This window comes from Callithrix jacchus, chromosome 19 (assembly GCF_049354715.1).
Source record: "Callithrix jacchus isolate 240 chromosome 19, calJac240_pri, whole genome shotgun sequence".
Taxonomy (NCBI): domain Eukaryota; kingdom Metazoa; phylum Chordata; class Mammalia; order Primates; family Cebidae; genus Callithrix; species Callithrix jacchus.
Window position 1 is genome coordinate 18,265,482 of NC_133520.1, and position 19,071 is coordinate 18,284,552.

Below are 19,071 nucleotides of genomic sequence, written 5' to 3' on the forward strand. Positions count from 1 at the left end.
CTATCTATCCAACAAACAAACAGTGAAAGCCTGTTTTGTGCCAATTACTGTTTGATGTCCATGGAGTATTTCGGTAACAAAAATGGGTTTTGTCCTCAAGGGGCTCCCATCTAGTGTAGAAGATGAACAAATAAGCAGACATTTGCAGTACAATGGAAGGCACATCAAAGCCAGTGTTCAAGTGGGAAGGCTTCCTGTGCCTATGCTAAAACTTAACAATTGAGAATGACTTAGCATGGAGAAGAGAAGGGATGAAATATCCTAAAATGAGGGGATAGCATGTGTCAAATCCTTGCAGAGGGAGAAATTCATGACTCACCTGGGGAACTACAAATTATTGTAGTGTGGCTGGAGCCACAGAACAAGAAGGGACATTGGTGAGAGATCAGACTGGGGAGGGAGCGAAGCACTAGGCAGATCCTGGCAGGCTCCGGAAGCCACTTAGGGGACTTGGATTTTATCTGGGGGAGCCAATGAAGAGCTGAAAGCAGGGGAGAGGCATGATGAGATTTGTACTTTAGAAAGATGACAGGAGTTGCAGCTTGGGGAGTGGATTGAAGGGGAAGGCTGGGGTAAGGAGGCCAGGTGGGAGGCATGTTATCTAGAGGCAAGTTGATGGTGGCCTGAACTAATATTGTGGCAAGCAGATGGAGAGAAGCAGATGGAGTTGAGATATTTAAGAAGTAGAATCACTGGAACTCGATGACAGATTTGCTGTGGCGGGGAAGGAGGAGTCAATGAGAACTATAGGTTTCTCACATGGATAACAGGGAAGCTGGCACACCATCCACAGTAATAGGGAGTGTGGGAGGAGGAGCAGGGACGTGGGAGAATGTGCTGGTATTTGGGACATTGAGCATCGATGGCTTTTAAGAAATGTGTCTGGTTTTCTGAGCTAGCTAGAGAACAGCTCTTTACTGGGGTCATGTATCTAAAGGGGCAAGCCACCATCATACTAATAGCTATCATTTATGGTCACCTAGGCATTTGACACACAGACACTCATTTCGACCTTACAGTAACCCTATGAAATGGTTTTATTATCCCCATTTTGTAGATGAGACAGTTAAAGTTCAAAGAGGTTAAGGAAATTTCCTCATGGCTGGTGAGGTCCATGGAGCCAGCATTCTGAAGTCCCTCTGACTCCAAAACCTCTGCTTCAATCCATTTTGTAATACTACAGTTCTGATGGGAATTAATATAGTGTGCTGACCCATTAAGTTGCCAGATACTGGTAGACATTGTAGACATGTGTTTTATCTTTTACAAATGATTTATTAGAAAACCGAGGTTGAAGTTAGAATTGAGATTCAAACTACATAGAGATATAGATAGCATTGAAAGAGAGAAGAAAGAAAGAAAAGAAAGAGAAGGAAAGAAAGAAAGAGAAAGGAAGGAAGGAAGGAAAGAAAAGAAAAAAAAAGAAAGGCCCCAACTTTGTTCCTGCTTGACTTTGGAGTACATGATATGTAGCTTCCTTCTTGTTTTCTGGCCCAAAGCCAACTGGCTCTCGATTACATTTTGCTTAGGTTAACCCAAGGATGATTTATATTCCTTCAGCATACCCTGACAGAGGGTCAAAGGGAGAGTGGGATAGAAACTGGGTGGGGAGGTTGGGTACCGTGGCTCATGCCTGTAATCCCAGCACTTTGGGAGGCTGAGACAGGTGAATCTCTTAAGTCCAGGAGTTTGAGACCAGGCAGGCAACATGACAAAACACTGTGTCCACAAAAGTACAAAAATTAGATGGGCATGGTGGTATATGCTTGCGATCCCAACTACTCAGGAGGCTTAGGTGGGAAGCTCAGTTGAGCCAGAGGCGGAGGTTGCAGTGAGACGTGCTCACATCACTGCATTCTAGCCTGAGGCTCAAGTGACAGAAGGAGACCATGTCTCAAAAAACAAAACAAAAAATACCCCAAACAAAATAAAACAAAAAAACAGGCAGAAAGAAACTGGGTAGGGAATGGAGGCTGAACCTGTTTGCCAAAGTATCCATGGATACCAGTAACTCTGTGGACCAGAGTTACTCTGTTCCTTGCCCCCTTAACACAGAGAAGTGAGATTTGACCGTATATAAATAGGACACATGAAGGTAAAGACCATTGCATTAGTATATCTGATATGAAAGGGCATTTTTCTGTACCTTTAATACTCATCAGTTTCCATGGTAAGGATGACCTCCTTCTGATAATAGCCGTGTTTTTAGGTTTGCCTGGCTGGGATGAGCACCTATTAACTAGTGAGCAATCCTTTCAATTTGAATTTGAATTAACCCTTTAATAAAGGGCATCTTTCACTCATCTTCCCACTGATAACTTACCATGTGCCTTTCCATGTTCAGGGCGTCCTTCATGACCCCCCACAAACAGCTGCATTATTAGGAGTTGGTTTGAACACCTAGACCTAGGCATGGAGGCATGACGGAGCTGAAGAGGGGTGAGGAAGGCAAACAGCTTCCTAGTCCCTTCTCATTTTTTTTTTATCCTGGGCTTCTGGTGAGGAAGAAACCAGTGCTTGATTTATTGTTGAATTATTTGACCTTGTTGACTGCTTCTCTACATCTAGCCCTCTACTTTGGGCCCTCCCGGGCATTCTGCCTGCTCTAGTTAGCAATGTGGACGGGATCTCTGAAATAGCTCAGCAGCTTGGATTCAAGTGGTTGTTGCCTTCAAGCTGTCTACACTAGAAAAAAGCTTCTCCACTTTGTCTCTAGGAGCCAGATTGGGTCTGAAAAGTAGGTCCAAGCTCAATATTCTAAATAACTTTTAGATTTCAAGGGGCTCTTATTCTCTAAAATGTCGAGACAAGTTCTTTGAGTAAACCTGAGCTCTGGACTAAGAGGCATAAGTGATTCCAAGCTGTTTGCTCCCTGGAAACTTTTTTTTTTCTTGTCGTTTTTCTATAATTAGCATATCTTTTGGTCAGTGGACTGAAATCAGTTTGTTCTTGCAAGGGGGTTCAAGCATCAGATGGGTGTTCTAACTATATTGTCTGTTGATGTCTTTCAATGCAAGCCAAGCAAAATGCATTGAACACCTGCTATCTGCCAGGCACTGTCATAGGGCGGGGATAGAGCTGTGGACCAAACATCAGTCCGGCCTCCTAGTGGAGGGGACTGACGGTGGAAAGTCAGCCATCACTCTGCATTATTAGCATTGCCATAGAGAGAATGCAGGTATTCTAGAGGGTCATTGGATTAGCAACTATTGAGCAGCTACTGTATATCCAGTGCTTTAAAGAGGACAGAAAATATCCAGGTAATCCTTAGTTATCACAAGCAAAAGTCTTTAGAAGAAAACACCAGAGGTCATCCATCTCGTTCTCTTGCTCTCTGGTCTCTTATTATCAGTTCTCTCATTTATATTCTGCTAATTCACCTCCTCCTTCCAGTTCTAATATTCCACTCACATTCTCTGTTTAATTTTAGCACAAATGCCAAGAACAAAGAAAAGGGTCAGTACTCATAACAGTGTGTTTAGTGTGTTAAAAATAAAGCCCTTTCTAAGGAAAGTCTTTTAAAGAAGGGTGTTTTTCAAACTTTCGTGACTGCAGCTTGCCACATGAAATGTATATTACATTGCAAATGAATACATATACAAGTGCACACACAGTTATACACAGAATTTGGTACTTCTCATGCTATGTGAGTTGCAACCTGGTATTTTCTATGAGGTTATGTACTCTTTCATTTAAAAGAAATGACCATCATGACCCACTAAATGGCTATCCTGACGGGATCACAGTCTGCAGTTTATAAACGTAGTCCCACAAACCTAGATGATATTCTCTGAGGACAGAGAACATATCAGAAATCTCTATAATCTCCTTTACCTTCACTGTTCTCTCTGCCTTAATTTTGCATGAAATCCTTCTTATATACTCTTAGAATTATCTTAGAAATAACTTAATGGTTTCTCAGATCTAGTTTCTTGTCTCCTTGAAATAAATTCAAGTTTTCCACATGTGCATTTTATTCATTAGATTTTAAAAAGTCATTTTATTTAATTTTTTATAGATATCAGTATTAAAAGGTAGAGGTATGATTTTTCCCCGTGCCCAAGTCGTACTAGTAGCATCTGCATGTAAGTAGTTATCTTGGTCTTCTGTGTTACCGTGTGACTCACCAACATAGATGAGTCATGGACGAGCATCAGGGCTGCGCGTAAGTGTGTTAAGTATCTCCTTGCATTTCTATCTCACAAGTGCAGTATTTATATGATCTCCTTTCACTGTGATTTAGTGTCCCCTTAGAAGTGTTTATGGCTTTTGCATTTTAATACTTAATTTGTATTTTCATTATGGCATTATGGTTATCTTGTGCTTTTCCATTTCGTGGATTTTTTTTTTCATTTTCTTGGGGCTAACAGAAGTATTTTGGTCAGGCTGCATCAAGCAGTAAAAAGAGTGCTGAAGCTAGAGGTTTCACTGTAGTCCTGGTTCTACAATAACTCCTTAGAGGAGTTGCCACTAGTTGGTTAAGAGTCTTCAGAGGACTCCTATGTTTCTACTAAGCCTATCACACTGCATCAATTGCATGTTTACTCTCCACTCTCCTGTGAGCCCCAGACCCTTTGATTTCATATCTCCGGTGTCTAGCACATGGAAAGCACCAGAGGTTATTTACTGAATGTAATGCAATTGAAAGCAAGGCATAGGTTCAGCTGTGAAGAGCCCCATGGTCCACAGTAAGACTTTATCTTGAGGGGATAAGCACCCAGAGAGAGTTTTAGAAAGGCGATTGACAGGAAGATTTGGGTTCCACAAATAGATAGGCATGGAGACTAGCAGAGAGGCTCAGGAAAAATGGTGAGCCCCTGATTAAGGAAGTAGAAGGAGACCCAGAGTCCAGAGATACCAGGGGAGGGAGAACCTCTGGGATGTGGGAGGTGAGGAGAGGGAATCGTTTCTGGCAGCCACTGGAGAAGTCAGCAGAGCCAGAGGAGGAGGAAGTAGAGGAGGAAAGCAGATGGGTCTGTTTTGTTCAGTTTGCAGTATCTTTTTGGAATAGGTTCAGGCATGGGTCTCGGCTACAGGAAACTCTTCTTGATTTGTGGATAGGCCAAAATCTGCCAAGAAATGGGAACAGCCATGGGGAAGATTGATGAGCAGGCCCTGGCTCACATGGCACAAATCTTACTTGCAGTCTTTCACTATTGAGTTAGGATTTACACATACATAAAGGCATAAATGTTTGTTCATGGATGAAATCACCTTTATTTAAATTTTTTTTTAGTAGAATACCTCCTTGTCACAGTTCCTAATTTGGAAGGTACTCTCATTTTTGCTTAGTTAGCTTCTCTGGGTTCATTGACATTTGACTATTACTGCAGGATCTATTTATTTAGCAAGCCAGAGCATAACACGATCTTAATCTCTTTGGGGATACAGAGAAAATTTTTGCCTTAGAGGAATGTTCTGTTACATGTGGTGAGACAAATGCGTGGCTAGTGACAAGTCACGTGGGTACCTTTTTCTGTAGACTTCTTGGAGTGAGCAGGGAAGTGCTCGTGGAAGAAGTAGAAGCTGAACTGCGTTTGGAAGGACAAGTAGGAATTGAGTAGGCTGAGTCTGAAAGTGGGAAGGGCAGCCTGGGCCTCCCGAGGTATTAGAGAATACATGGATATGTATGTGGCATGTTCAGGAACCAGCATGGAAAGCAGACTGAGCAGCCTTTCCATGTGGCCAGTGGTTCTCAACTAGAGTGAGCACAAGACTCAGCTGGGAAACTTGTTCATCATGCCAAGCCCCAGTTGTTCCCCATAGGTTCTGAATCTGTAGCCCTAGCCCCAGAGGTGATTCCATGCATGTGGGTGGAGGACTGCGCTTTGAGAAACATTGCTTTAGGCAGTCACTGCTTGATATTTTTTTGTGTGTGGAATGGAGTGAAGTGTGAACATGGGGAAGGAAGTAAGGTGGATGCACTGGGTAGGAGACCTTTTATTACATTAACCTAAACTGCATGGAATGATCAATTCTCCACTTTTTTGACCTACCACATGGCAGGATCAACTTCCCAGTGATCTGTATAAGAGGCCATGAGGGCCTAGCCTACGGTAGAGGTCCTGTGTGGGTGGAGGCAAGGTTTGGACAGGCAAGGTAGGGCATTCTAAATGGAAAAGATAGTGTGAGCTGAGGCCTAGGGAAGGAAAGTGTGGGGGGTGTTTCATAGCTACAGGACAGCTACTTGGGCTGTAGCTGAGAGCCCTGTGGGGCAGCAGTGGGCTATGTGGCTGGGGAAGCATATCAGGGCTAGCCTATGGATGAGGTTAAAGGTCAGCATGAGGAACTCGGCAGTGGAAACCACTGAAGGTGGTGAGTAGCTGAAATGAGGAGTGTTAAGATGAAGGCAGTAAAAATGGAGACAGGAGTCAGGTTGCTAAATAAAATACCACATGCCCAGTTTAATTTGAATTTCCTGTAAACAATACATAATTTTTAGTATACATTTTACCCAAATGTTTTGTGGGATATGTTCATAAGTGAAATCATTCATTTATCTGAAATTCTGTTTTAACTGGGCATCTCGTATTTTTATTTGCTGAATCTGCCAAACATAGTTAGGAGGGAAAGGTGGAGAAAACACCATGAAGCAGAGTCTGTAAGGTTGTAAATAGGATGTGGGGAGCAAAGAGAGGGAATCAAGAGAGGTGATTCTGATGAGTGGGGAAATGGAGGGTCAGTGGTAGAAGATCAAGTCAGGAGGAAGTGGTGGTGAGAAAGAAAGTGATGAGCTTCATTTTGACTTGTTACATTGTTGCATTTAATGGCCAATAGGATATCCAAGTGGAGAGTCCAGCAGTTTACTTGTGGGTCTGGAATCAGGAAAAGCCAGGGCTCAAGACAGGAATTTAGGATTCAGAGGAAGAAATATGAAATGTATATTTTTTAAATGACAGACACAGATAGAACATATGAATATTTTTCTAAATGACCAAATATTGCAGAGCATTTGAAAATTGGGAAAGCCGTGGCTTGTGCCCATGGCCCCAGCTACTCAGGAGGCTGAGGCCTGAGAAGGCGGAAGGATCACTTGAGCCTAGGACTTTGAGGCTGTAGTGCACTGTGATTGCACCTGTGAATAGCTACTGCACTCCAGTCTAGGCAACGTAGCAAGACTCTATCTCTAAAAAACAAAGAAAGAAGGAATGGGAGTATAGCCATTCACAATGCTTATAAGGAATTTTAAGTGATATCAGAAATTTTAATGATAAGCAAAGTAAGTAAAATACAATTTTTAAATGCAATATGATCTCAGTTATGTGAGGGAAAAACATCCATAGATAAAAGCCCATAAGCATCTTCACGAACATGTTATAGTACGTATCTTGTTTTGAGGCTTTAGGATATTTTAATTTTTAAAAACATTCGTCTTTCAAATTGTCTATAAAAGAGTATATGCTACTTTCTAAATGTGAAAAGAATTTTGTTTTAATTTTCAAGTGGATATTGAAAAAGTCAACATTATTTCAGATTTCACATTTGTTGGTTATTAGGATATGAAGGAATGATATTTTTCATATAGATGTCTTGCCAGCATTTATTTTTGTTGTTTACCAGTTTAATCAGAAAAAAATATCATTTTTTGGCATCTAGTACCCGACCCCTCCAAGAGTTCTTGAAAAGGAGATGGCCAGGAAGTGAAGACAGAATGGCTTCTCTGACAAAGATCTAAATCAACAATAAAGACACAATAATTTTGTATAAACCCTCATTATTTTAGAGGATTGCAGAAGGTAAATCCTTCACAGAGATGCTTCCCAAGATTCTTGTGACCTGAGTATGGAGAGGAAGGGGTCCCCCACTGCACTGCCATCACTGTGGTGCATTGCTCCACATTGCTCCAGGGTTGCTAGGTAAATATTACTGCCACTTGCCATATAATGTTGTTGTTTGCTGATGCTTAGTACAGAGGGAGGAGGCTATGTGTAAGTGTCACCCTAAACACTCCAACCAAGCATTAATACTCATACAGCTGTTCCATCATCTGAAGCAATTACATTAAGTCTGCCCTTTTAGAAAGAAGTTAAAATATGAATAATCTAGAACTTCAGAAATGCAAAACTACTTGTATCAGGTAATGCACACATTATCTGATTGAGGGAGGGTGAAGGTGGAGACCAGGTCTCCTTCCTAATTCTGTGTTTGCTTAAGTAACTTTAAAAATTGAATTACAGTCTCTAAAGACACTGGCAGTTAGGAAAGTTGATTGATCTTTCTAAAGGAAATTTTCATAACTTTAACACGCAGACAGAGGGATTGGTTGAATCATGAATTATGGAAAATAAAGGCAGTTGTTACGATAATGATATGAGGAAGTTTTACAGGCATGTAAAATGTTTCCAATGTAATTTTAAGTGGGATAAAAGCAGAATATGCAGCTCTATATATAGTAACCTTAACTAGATCAAAATGCATATATGAGTAAAAGAAAGATGGAGAGTATACCAAAATGTTAACGGAAGTTTTATGGATGGTAGACTTATGTGTAATTTTTATTGTCTATTTTTCAACATGTTTCAGTTATTTTCTATAACACAATATTCTTTTATAAATGATCAGAAGGGGAAAAAATAAAGCTCTCATTCACTAGCCATCTTGGAAAATTATCACCTGTTTTCAGTGGAAGATTTGTGTTCTGTTTGCTTGGTGGAAAGATTTGGCTAGTTTCATTTTATCTAATTGCAGTAATGAAGAACAGAAGGAGAATCGTCATGAAGTTTCCAAACCATTGCTTTAACTTAACCATTTATGGCTGAGCCTCCATTCAGATAGAGAGGCCAGTCTTGTTTTCTCATGCTCAGCATGAGGGGTCACCAGCCTTCCTTGTGAAGGAAGCCTTCCTGTGGAGGAAGCCAGCCAAGGAAGGCTGATGACCCATATTTGGGCGAAGTTTTAGTACTTTTAGGGACAGCATTTAAATCACAGAGTAATTTATAATATGCATTATCTTTAACTTTTTTTTAAAATTAGTCTGTAGATTTTCAGCTTAGCATTAAGCTGAATTACAGTGAATTACAGGAGTGTTTCTGAGCAGGTCAGCAGATTCCTTCTTCTTGAGTCAGGCTGACAATGTAGCTGCCTAAGGATACCCAGGTTCTTGCACTTGGACTGGGGACCAATTTTCTCTTCAAAGTCATCCAGCCTAAGACATTCTAAGGTCTACCTTACATTGCTGTGCTCAAACCCATGCTTTCATTGATGTCTTGATTTTTTCATTTTATAAGCATGCCAGGTACGGTGCTAGAGGTGGGAGATACAACAGTGGGTCAAATAGACACACCTCTCATAAAGCCAACCGTCTCAGCCAGGAAATAGACAAGTAAATATGCATTTTATAACATACAGCCAAGAGTTGTAATAGGAGTAAGAACAGGATGCTATGGGAGTTTATACGACAGGCATCTAATCTAGCCCAGCTCTGAGATGTCAAGGATGGCTTCCTGAGAGAGCTGATGTCTGAGCTGGATTCCCCTAGAGACAGCAGTGGCAGTGGGGCGGGGGGGTTGCAAAGGGAGATTAGAGAGTGAGTATTCCAGGAATAGGGAGAAGCATCTAGAAAGGTTTTGGAGACACATCTGGAAAAAAAAAAAGTTCAATATGCCTGGAACATAGCAGTCTCAAGAGAGTAGAATAGGTGAGCAAGGCCTTGAGACTTAAGGAATTTGGACTGAAGGTAATGGAGAGCCAGTGAGGATTTTAAACCAGAAGAATGACACAATCTCATTTGTGCTTAGAAAAATAATCCTGGCAGCTGTGTGGAGAATGGAGTAGAAAAGGCCAAGATAAAAGGCAGGGAAGATGCTGAGAGATGACAGTAGCCTCACCTGACTTTCAATAACTGTGGGAATGAGGAAAAATAGATTCAAGAGATATTTTATGTATAAAATTATCAGAGCTTGGGCATCTATTTTGGATATGGAGATGAGCAAGAGGGAAAAGCCTGGAATGGCTTGGATGACTTCATTGGGATGGGCAACATTGGAGGATGGGCAGGTTTCCCAGGAAGGAGGACCAGTTCCATTTTTAGATCTGTGGGTTTGAGCTGAGTGGAAGTAGCCAGTGGGAGGCTCTGGACTCAGAAGAAAGATTAAAGCTTGAGGTGAAAATCTATGGAACATCATGTACTAGGTGGCAATTGAAGCCAGAGGAGAGGCTGAGAACACCCAAGGAAAGAAGGGAGGGAAAGAAGCAACAAAGTCTAGAGCACAGCCCCAAGGAATACGCACTTATGGGAGCCCGAGATGGGTTTCCAGAAAAGGAAGAGAGACCAGGAGAGAGGGATATAACAGAAGTCAAGGTGTGTGTCTGGGGGCATGGGGCGTGTGACAAATGGTCATTTTCAAATATTACAGAACTATCTGTAATGAAATAGTTGTTCATGAAATAGACAATGTCATGGATTGTAAGACACACTAATATTTTGTGGCCCATTAAGAAACAATTCTGCCAGTTAAACTGGCATATTCCAATTTCAGAGCTAAAAAATGCTAAACAACATAAGCATATACTCTAATCAAAGAAGTATGATTCATTGAGAACTACAAAGTGACTTTTACACTTATCAGCAAAGGGGTTATTATTGACTATGGTGAGAGCAGCAATAGTGGAGTATGGGGGTGGGAAACAGGATTAAAGTAGCCTGAGAAATGAAGAGGGATGGGTATTGGGTTCCTGGGTGCTTAATAACTTGCATAGATTCCCCCAAGAGTTCTGAACCAAGAGAGAAAATAAGTATGATGGGTATAGGTCAGGGCATCACCTTTTACTTTCCAGAGACCTAATATTAGAGAATATGCTTGATACTTGCATCCAAGAAGTCTTCCTAATATTGAGACCCAGAATCAGACCCACCTCACAATGACGACCAGCACAAGCCTCTGCCCATGTGGGTCTGCTCCATAAACCTTACAGCACAGAAGGACAGAGAGAACATGCTTCCTACAGGCAGTTGATTCCCGAGAGGAGAGCAAGGGGCTAGCCTATGCGTGAGCATGTTCTCCTCCCAAACTTACCAGTCAGGTGAAGTTCAGAACATGATGCAGCTGGAGCCTCCTTACCACGGACAGACATATCAGGGATGGGGACAAAGTATCTCTCCTTAAGAGTAAGAATGCAGAGATAATATAAATAAGACTACCAAGAAGTTTAGTTGATAAAGGAAAGTGAACCTAGCTCAACCAGCTGTCAACATTCCCAACCATCCAACTTTTTTTCCTGCTTTTTGGAAAAATTGTCTATTTATTTCACATATATCTGAATTCTCTTGCCTCACCATATAAAGGTGAGCTCCATTCTCATCTTTTCTATGAAATCTCAGTCTTAGCCCTGCCTCTCCCACGTCTCGGTATTACATTTTGTTATTGTAACCTCACTGTTACACACATATGTAAGTTTGTCTCCTTACATTGTAAGCATCGTCTCTGTATCATCTCTTTGAAGATAGAGATGATCTCATACCTTCTGTTTTATCCCTCTGAATCACTGGAATTCTGCCTGATTCATAATAGGCAAGGCCAGGTTGTTGAACTGGGTTGAACTGTGTGGAGAGAGACGGTAAGACATAACCCTACCTTTGAAACTTTCAGTCTACTTGCTGCCTGGGAGAGAACGTCAAGCGCAGCTTTCATGGAACCTGGCGTATGATCTTACAGGTTCTTGCATGTGTTTCATTGACCAGATTTGTGGCTGATACCCCCAGGTGTTACATCTCTATATAGAGATGGTTTGCAGAAGAGTATAACCATTGCATTCCTTTCACCAACAAAACAAAACAGAACAAAAACCCACAAATGTTTCTTGTACATCTCTGAAATCACCCACAAAACCTAGAATGAGACAAAACTTTTCAAGGCATAGATGCCCGTTAGAGAAGTAGAGTGAAATACAGGCTTGTCCCTGCAGCCAAGGACCCCCCAGCACCTCCAGTGCTCACTCTCTTTGTTGGCGTAAGAAATAAAAAAAAAAATGTGTTGGTTAAGCACTCGACACCCAAACATAATCAAATAAGACCTTAGAGCTAAGGCTTTATTCCTGCTAATGTATCTTCACTCCTCAGATGCGAAAGCAAGGTGATGAGATTTCCACTGTGTCCGTCTGTCTTTAATGTATGTTCTAACATCTGTAAACTGCAGCAGATAAACAAGGCCATATACCAGCAGCATTTATTTTTGCAGTAAGGATAAAAAGAAGAGCTTTGTACCTTTACTACAGATAAGAGATGGCAACATTTATAAGGTGTCAAAATTTCGTTTACCTACTCTTCCCCGTGATCTCAGGTAATCCAAGGGAAACAGCCTAAATACATGTGGGAGAGTTATTGAGTGTTCAGCATCTGCTTGAAAGGCTGGACTTCGGCACCTTGAGGGTGAGGCACAGAATGAGTGCTGGGTGCAGGGTTCCTGGTGGGTGCCTGAGCCTGGTATATGATGAGTCCTCGGTAATCATTGCTTTCTGGTCCAAAATCTGGGCTGGGCTGGAAAGTGCATGGTATTACCAAGGTTTCAGCTTGAGTTGCTGGAGCTTTTGCTCTGGTGCTGCCAGAGTCTTCATCATCATTTTACCGTTCAGTCCATCAGACATATGGAAGCCCACGCTTTTTCTTAGTCCAGGTGAAAAAAACACCTGTGTATATACCTCTATCACAGAGGTCAACATATTGTACTGCCCCACTGGACCATGGACTCCTGAACTGGCTCAGTTGCAGGTTCAGCTGCTCCAACAAAAACCCAAAATATTCTCACTCATAGGTGGGTGATGAAAAATGAGAACACATGGACACAGAAAGGGGAGTACTAAACACTGGGGTCTATTGGGGGGAAAAGGGGAGGGCCAGTGGGAGGGGGAGGTGGGGAGGGATAGCCTGGGGAGAAATGCCAAATGTGGGTGAAGGGGAGAAGAAAAGCAAAGCACACTGCCATGTGTGTTCCTACGCAACTGTCTTGCATGCTCTGCTCATGTACCCCAAAACCTATAATCCAATAAAAAATTAAAAAAAAAAAAAAAAAAAAAAGGAAGCTTAGACAAGATGGAAGCTTATTCTCCTGTTATGTAGCAGCCCAGGCGTAAGAGGGCTGTTGTGGCAACCTCATGGTATCAGGCACCTAGCCGCCTCCCAGTGTGATGGCTCACCCTAAATAGGTTGTTGCCCTTGGCCTCCTGGTCCAAGTTAGCTTACATAACCGTCCCTGCCAAGAGGAAGGGGAAGGAACAAAGGGAAAGGCAAACATGATCTTTCTCTTAGAGGAAATGATCTGAAATTGCACATATCTCTTTTACACATCTCCCCTTAGCTGGAACTTGAACAAATGGCCACACCTATGTGCAATTTAGTCTTTAGTTGTCATTGTGCCTAGCTTAAAGTCATGGGTTCCATTACCCTAAGAGGAGAGAACTGATTTGGGGGGAACAGCTGGAAACCTACCTAGGCCATCGATGCTTGAGGTCAAAATTTTGTCTCCAGTTTGTCTTTCTTTCCATTGCCTGGCATTATGCCCACCCAAGGCAGGTGTCACTGAATGTTGGTTGAAGATGAGGGCTGCTTGAAGGAGAAGATGCGGAGGATAAAACCCTGGGAAACTTGTGTTCCCGTTGCCAGCATGGAGACCACGAGACAGTCATTTAACCTCTTCAGAGGTTAACTCACTTTTCTCTCTTTAAAATGAGGCTGATAATCCCTGTGGAATTTGCTTCACAGCACTGTTGGAAAGATTCCTCTATTATGGTCGCTACTATTTACTGAACATCTACTGTATTCTAAGCATGGTGCTAAGTTATCTGTTGACATTCTTTTATGGAAACCTCACAACAGCTCAATGAGGTGGTGTCTTAGTCTATTCCAGCTGCTATAAGAAAACACCATAGATTGGGTAGCTTATAAAAAACAGAAATACTCCTCACTGTTCTGGATGCTGGGAAGTCCAAGATCAAGGTGCCAGAAGATTTGGTGTCCTGTGTGGGCACACTTTCTGGTTCATAGATGGTGCCTTCTCACTGTGTCCTCATATGGGAGGGAACTCTCAGCTTTCTTTTGTACAGGCACTGATCTTTTTTTTGTGAGACGGGGTTTCACTCTTATTGCCCAGGCTGGAGTGCAATGGCATGATCTCAGCTCACTGAAACCTCCACCTCCTGGGTTCAAATGATTCTCCTGCCTCAGCCTCCTGAGTAGCTGGGATTACAGGTACTCACCACCACACCTTGATAATTTTTGCATTTTTAGTAGAGATGGGGTTTCACCATGTTGGCCAGGCTGGTCTCAAACTCCTGACCACAAATGACCTGCCCTCCTCAACCTCCCAAAGTGCTGGGATTACAGGTATGAACGATTGTGCCCGGCTAGGGTTCTAATCTTAATCATAAAGATTCCACCTTCATGACCCAATTACCACCTAAAATTTCACCTCCAAATACCACTGTATTGAGAGTTAGGGTTTTAGCATATGAACTTGAGCAGAGAAGACACAAATATTCAGATCATAGCAGGCTGGTATGATTATCCACATTTTGTAGCTGAGTAAACTGAAGCTGAGAGAGATTCAGTAAGATGCCCAGTGCTGTTCATTTATGTATACATTCAACAACAACATTCAACATTGAGTTGTATACATTCAACAACCATTGATTGCTTGCCATGTGTCAGAGACAGTGCTGGGTATGCAGCAGTTCCAGGTATGATGGGGGAAACATAGAGTGAAGAGGACATACATAATGGGGAGCTACTCTGCTCAAAGGATCAGAGAGGATGTTTGAGCATACGTTGAAGGATGAGCGGGAGTCATCCAGGCCAAGGAGCACGATGGAGTGTCTGGGACAGTGCTGGGAAAGCCCTGATATAAGAGAGGAACCAAACTTAGAGGGACTCCAAGACTCCCAGTGTGACTGGAGGGCAGAGAGTGGAGTGGGAGAAAAAGTCCAGCAGGGGCCAGGAGGAGCCCTCGATGGGGTGAACATGGGCTTGCAGGCAGCTTGTCTGGCCCCCAAACGCTTATTGAAAGGGTGAATGATCAAGTTCTTGGAAAATGTGTTGAGGGTGGTACTGGGGAGAAGGAGATTTGGGCATATTCTCTTTGTCTTAGTCATGGCTTTTAAGAACTGAAGAGAGGATTCTGGAAGTTGCTATCAGAGACAGCGTGCGAGTGTGCTCTTTGTGAAATTCCACCGTGGCGTACTGTGGCCAGGGCCAGAAAGTGCAGAAGGTTATGGTGCAGCCCATCAACCTCATCTTCAGATACTTACAAAATAGATCGTGGATTCAGGTGTGGCTCTATGAGCAAGTGAATATGCGAATAGAAGGCTGTATCATTGGTTTTGATGAGTATATGAACCTCGTATTAGATGATGCAGAAGAGATTCATTCTAAAACAAAGTCAAGGAAACAACTGGGTCGGATCATGCTAAAAGGAGATAATATTACTCTGCTGCAAAGTGTCTCCAACTAGAAATGATCAGTGAAGTGAGAAATGGTTGAGAAGGATACATTGTTTTTAGATGTCCTTTGTCCAGTGTGAACATTTATTCATATTGTTTTGATTGCCCTTATGTTATTACAAGATGTCAATAAATGCTATGGGATTGTTTGTATTTAAAAAAAAAAAAAAAAAAAAGAACTGAAGAGAGGCCTTGGTTTCACATATGTGGTATAATCCAGGTGGCCTGAGAATTGAGTTCCTGTCGTCGTCCTCCTGAGCTATGTAGTTCAGCGAATATGTGCACATTCTGCTTGGGGCTTGCCTGGAAAGATTAATCCAGCTCCTTTTACCTGTCTCATAAGCAGTTTTTTCTAGGGCCAGAAGCGAGGATGCCCCTTCCTCAGAACCTCTCTCAGCTGTGCCAGGCCTCTGCAGCTGCATTTCACCATCCCGATGAAGTGAGTGAAAAGCTCCTCTTGTCCTGAAATGGCATGAGGGCAAAGGACTCCTGATACCCTAAGGAAGAGGAATAAAGGCAGTGGGGCAGGGGGAGGAGGGCAGCCCTTACTGTACTCGGTGTTTCTGGCACCTCTCTCAGCCTCCCAGAGAAGCCCCCAACAGAGTAGTGGATCTCAACCTTTCAACAGCTACTCACTCAGTAGGTGGGTACTTCTCACTCTCCATGTACAGAGTGTGGACGGTGCTGAGGTGAGTTTGCTGCCACATGAGGAAACTAGGCACCTTCCTCCAAGAATTACAAAATATAGCACTCATTTCTACAGGTGAATGAAGGAACAGATAATTCAAAATAAGGGGTGATTCAGAGGCTTCCAGGTAGCTTTCAGGTTTGCTGAAGAGCCAGATCCTTGTGCCTCAGGGCCTTTGCTCATGCTGATCCCTCTGCCTGGAATCATCTCCATGCTTCAGCTTTATGCTGCTTAACTTGGACTCATCGTTCAGCTTGCAGGTCACACATCAAATCTCGGAAGACTTCCCTTATCCCTTGTTCTTGGGCTGGATACCCCTCCTGCGCTCTCCCTTGTCTTAACTCTTGACACATTATGATCACCTGCATCTCCTTCTCTCACAGCATCTGCTGTTCCACTGTTACACCTCAACCCCTAGAACAGTGCCTGGCAAAGGTTGCGTGAATGACTGAATTTTTTTTAGTTGGTTTGGGTCTAGAAATATCTCAACAGCAGATAGCGAGTTAACATTAGAATTCTATTTTGGGTAGTACATTATCACACTGTGAGGTGGTCCTTAAAAGAGCATATAGTGGGGAATACTGAAGAGAAGCAACCAGAAATTTCATTTGTGCTTTGATCTCCCAGGCCCATCAAGCTCACTCAGAGCCTGTCCTTGAATAAACAGCGCCTTCCCTGTAGGAGTTCAGACTTGGTTGTAGGGTTCGCTTCAGAATTGCTTCCCTGCAACTCTTTAACCTCAGGAAGGCTGTTGATTGTTCCAGCATCTCTTCAATTCACCCTGGTAATCCCATTTCACCCCACCCACCCAGCTTTAGCCTCCTCAAGTGGTTCAGCTTTTGCCCTTCACTAAACCAAATTGCCTGCAGGGACTTGGTTTTCTTCTGTGCTGTGCCCCTCCCTGTCCCTGTGCCACCTCAGCCCTGTGTCCTACTTCCCACCTGTTTTGTGAATGTTCTTCAGTCCTACGTTTGTACCCCATAGGGCTGTTTATGTCCACTAAGGAAGTGGAGGTTCAGTAAAGACAGCTGCATATAATTGGAAGGAGGAGGAGGAGGAGGGGGAGGGGGAGGGGGAGGGGGGGGGAGAGGATTAATTATTACTGAGATGTTTGCCTGGAGTTTTAATTAGGTTGCCTTTCCTTCCTTTTTTTTCCCCCCAGCTCAGAAAGTCCTCTTAGAATGTTAGTATTTTAGAGACTTGGAACATTAAGTTTTAACATTGTGCACCCAGAGCCTTAGTATAATAAAGAAATCAATAGGCTGATTGCCTCCAGTAGTTTGATTGCTGAGTGCATTGGGGTACCTTTTGTTCTTGAGTGAATGATCATTTCACACACTAGCAAACCAGAAACAAATGTGGGTGTGGGGCTTGTCTGGGCTTCTGATTTGCAACCCTGACCTGGGAAGTCATTATTTCCAGCAATGTGTATAAGCAGCTTGCCAAATGTTCTGTATCCTTCCCCTTGACAGTTCTCCCAAGTTATGTGTGTGATGAAAACATTTCTCATTTGCCAGAATAGTTCTGAGTTTGTTTTGAATCTGACAGGTCCTCTGATATTACATTCTTAAATCTCACTAACAGATAATTTATACCAAAACTACTGCCTTGGCAGGAAGTAAAATCATATGGTTTTCAATTTGGGTTGAAAATCAACTCAAGTTATGATGACACTGAGACACTCAGACCCTACAGATTAATCATGATTATCTTACCGTGAAACACTTTTCGTAGTAGGATTACCCTCCATTTATTGTTTCTGTCAAAACCTCTGATTGGAAGACGTTTCACAAGGGGAATGTTGTCATTTCTACAGATGTACCTATTTATTTCATGATGTGTTCCAACCACAGTATTGTTGCTCCTTGTTTTATGCAATAGGTATGCCCCTGAAGAGTTGCTGATAAACTGAATTTTTACAGATAAATTTATAACTACATGCACATGCAGTGCTGTTATTTTCCCTAATCGTTTCTTTATAATTAGAAAAACTCCCAAATTCATTTGAGAATTAACACTCATATATTGGGTCTTGTTTAGAAGAAGTAATCTTGATGTGAATCAGGCAAGATTATCAACCAGCCTCTACTCTCAATAGTTCTGGCTTAGTTATACCACGTTTCATCCCAATAGGAGACTGCAGGTTTTACACATTCTATATTTTCTCACAGATACTCAAAATGCTTCCAGAGGAATGTCTGCCACTCCTAGAGCCACTCCTTGCTTTCTCGTATCACTCTTTCAGGGAAGGAAAGGGGGATGCCAGCCCAGAGTTGAGATGATTTGTGATGTCCTGCTGGAATATTACATAACCTAGCAGGTGATTTTTTTTTTTTTTTTTTTGAAACGTGGACTCACTCTGTAGCCCGGGCTGGAGTGCAGTGGCCCGATTATAGCTCATTGCAGTCTCAAACTCCTGGACTCCTGGGTTCAGGTGATCCTCCCATCTCAGCCTCCTGAGTAGCTGGAAGTACATATGCATGCCACCATGCACAGCTATTTTTAATTTTTTTTATTTTTTGCAGAGGCAAGGTCTCGTTTTGTTGCCCAGGCTGGTCTCAAGCTCCATGATTCTGTGTATTCCAGCTACCTATTCCTGTGTAGCAAACCGCCCCTAAATTTAGTGGCTTAAGAAACTTATTGTCTCTTCCCTTCTGTGGGTTGTTTGGCTCAGCTGGTTTGTTCTCACTTGTACCTCCCACATGTGGTTTCAGTCAGGCATTGACTAGGGCTGTAGTCATCTGAAGGCTGGAGTGAGCAGGATGACTAAGATGGCTTCTTGACATGACTGGCAGCTGAGATGTCAGCTGGGCTGTGGGCCACAGCACATATGTGACCCCTTGTGTGGCTTGTACTTCTTGTTATTGATTGGGTTCCAAGAGGGAGAGTCCCACGATGAGTCTTCTAAGAGATCCAGGGAGAGCTGCAAGGCTTCTTATGACCTTGCCTCAAAA

At 42.7% G+C, this 19,071-nt stretch overlaps 2 protein-coding genes across 3 annotated transcripts in view; both read left to right on the forward strand.

Moving 5' to 3' along the window:
• Positions 1-19,071, forward strand: part of KCNH1 (potassium voltage-gated channel subfamily H member 1) — a 440,309-nt gene that overhangs the window by 317,509 nt on the left and 103,729 nt on the right. The window lies entirely within an intron of this gene.
• On the forward strand, positions 15,105-15,472 carry LOC100389619 (small nuclear ribonucleoprotein E). The gene has a single exon (XM_002760558.7). It carries the CDS (start codon positions 15,201-15,203, stop codon positions 15,438-15,440), a length of 240 nt encoding a protein of 79 aa, XP_002760604.2. The 5' UTR covers positions 15,105-15,200; the 3' UTR covers positions 15,441-15,472.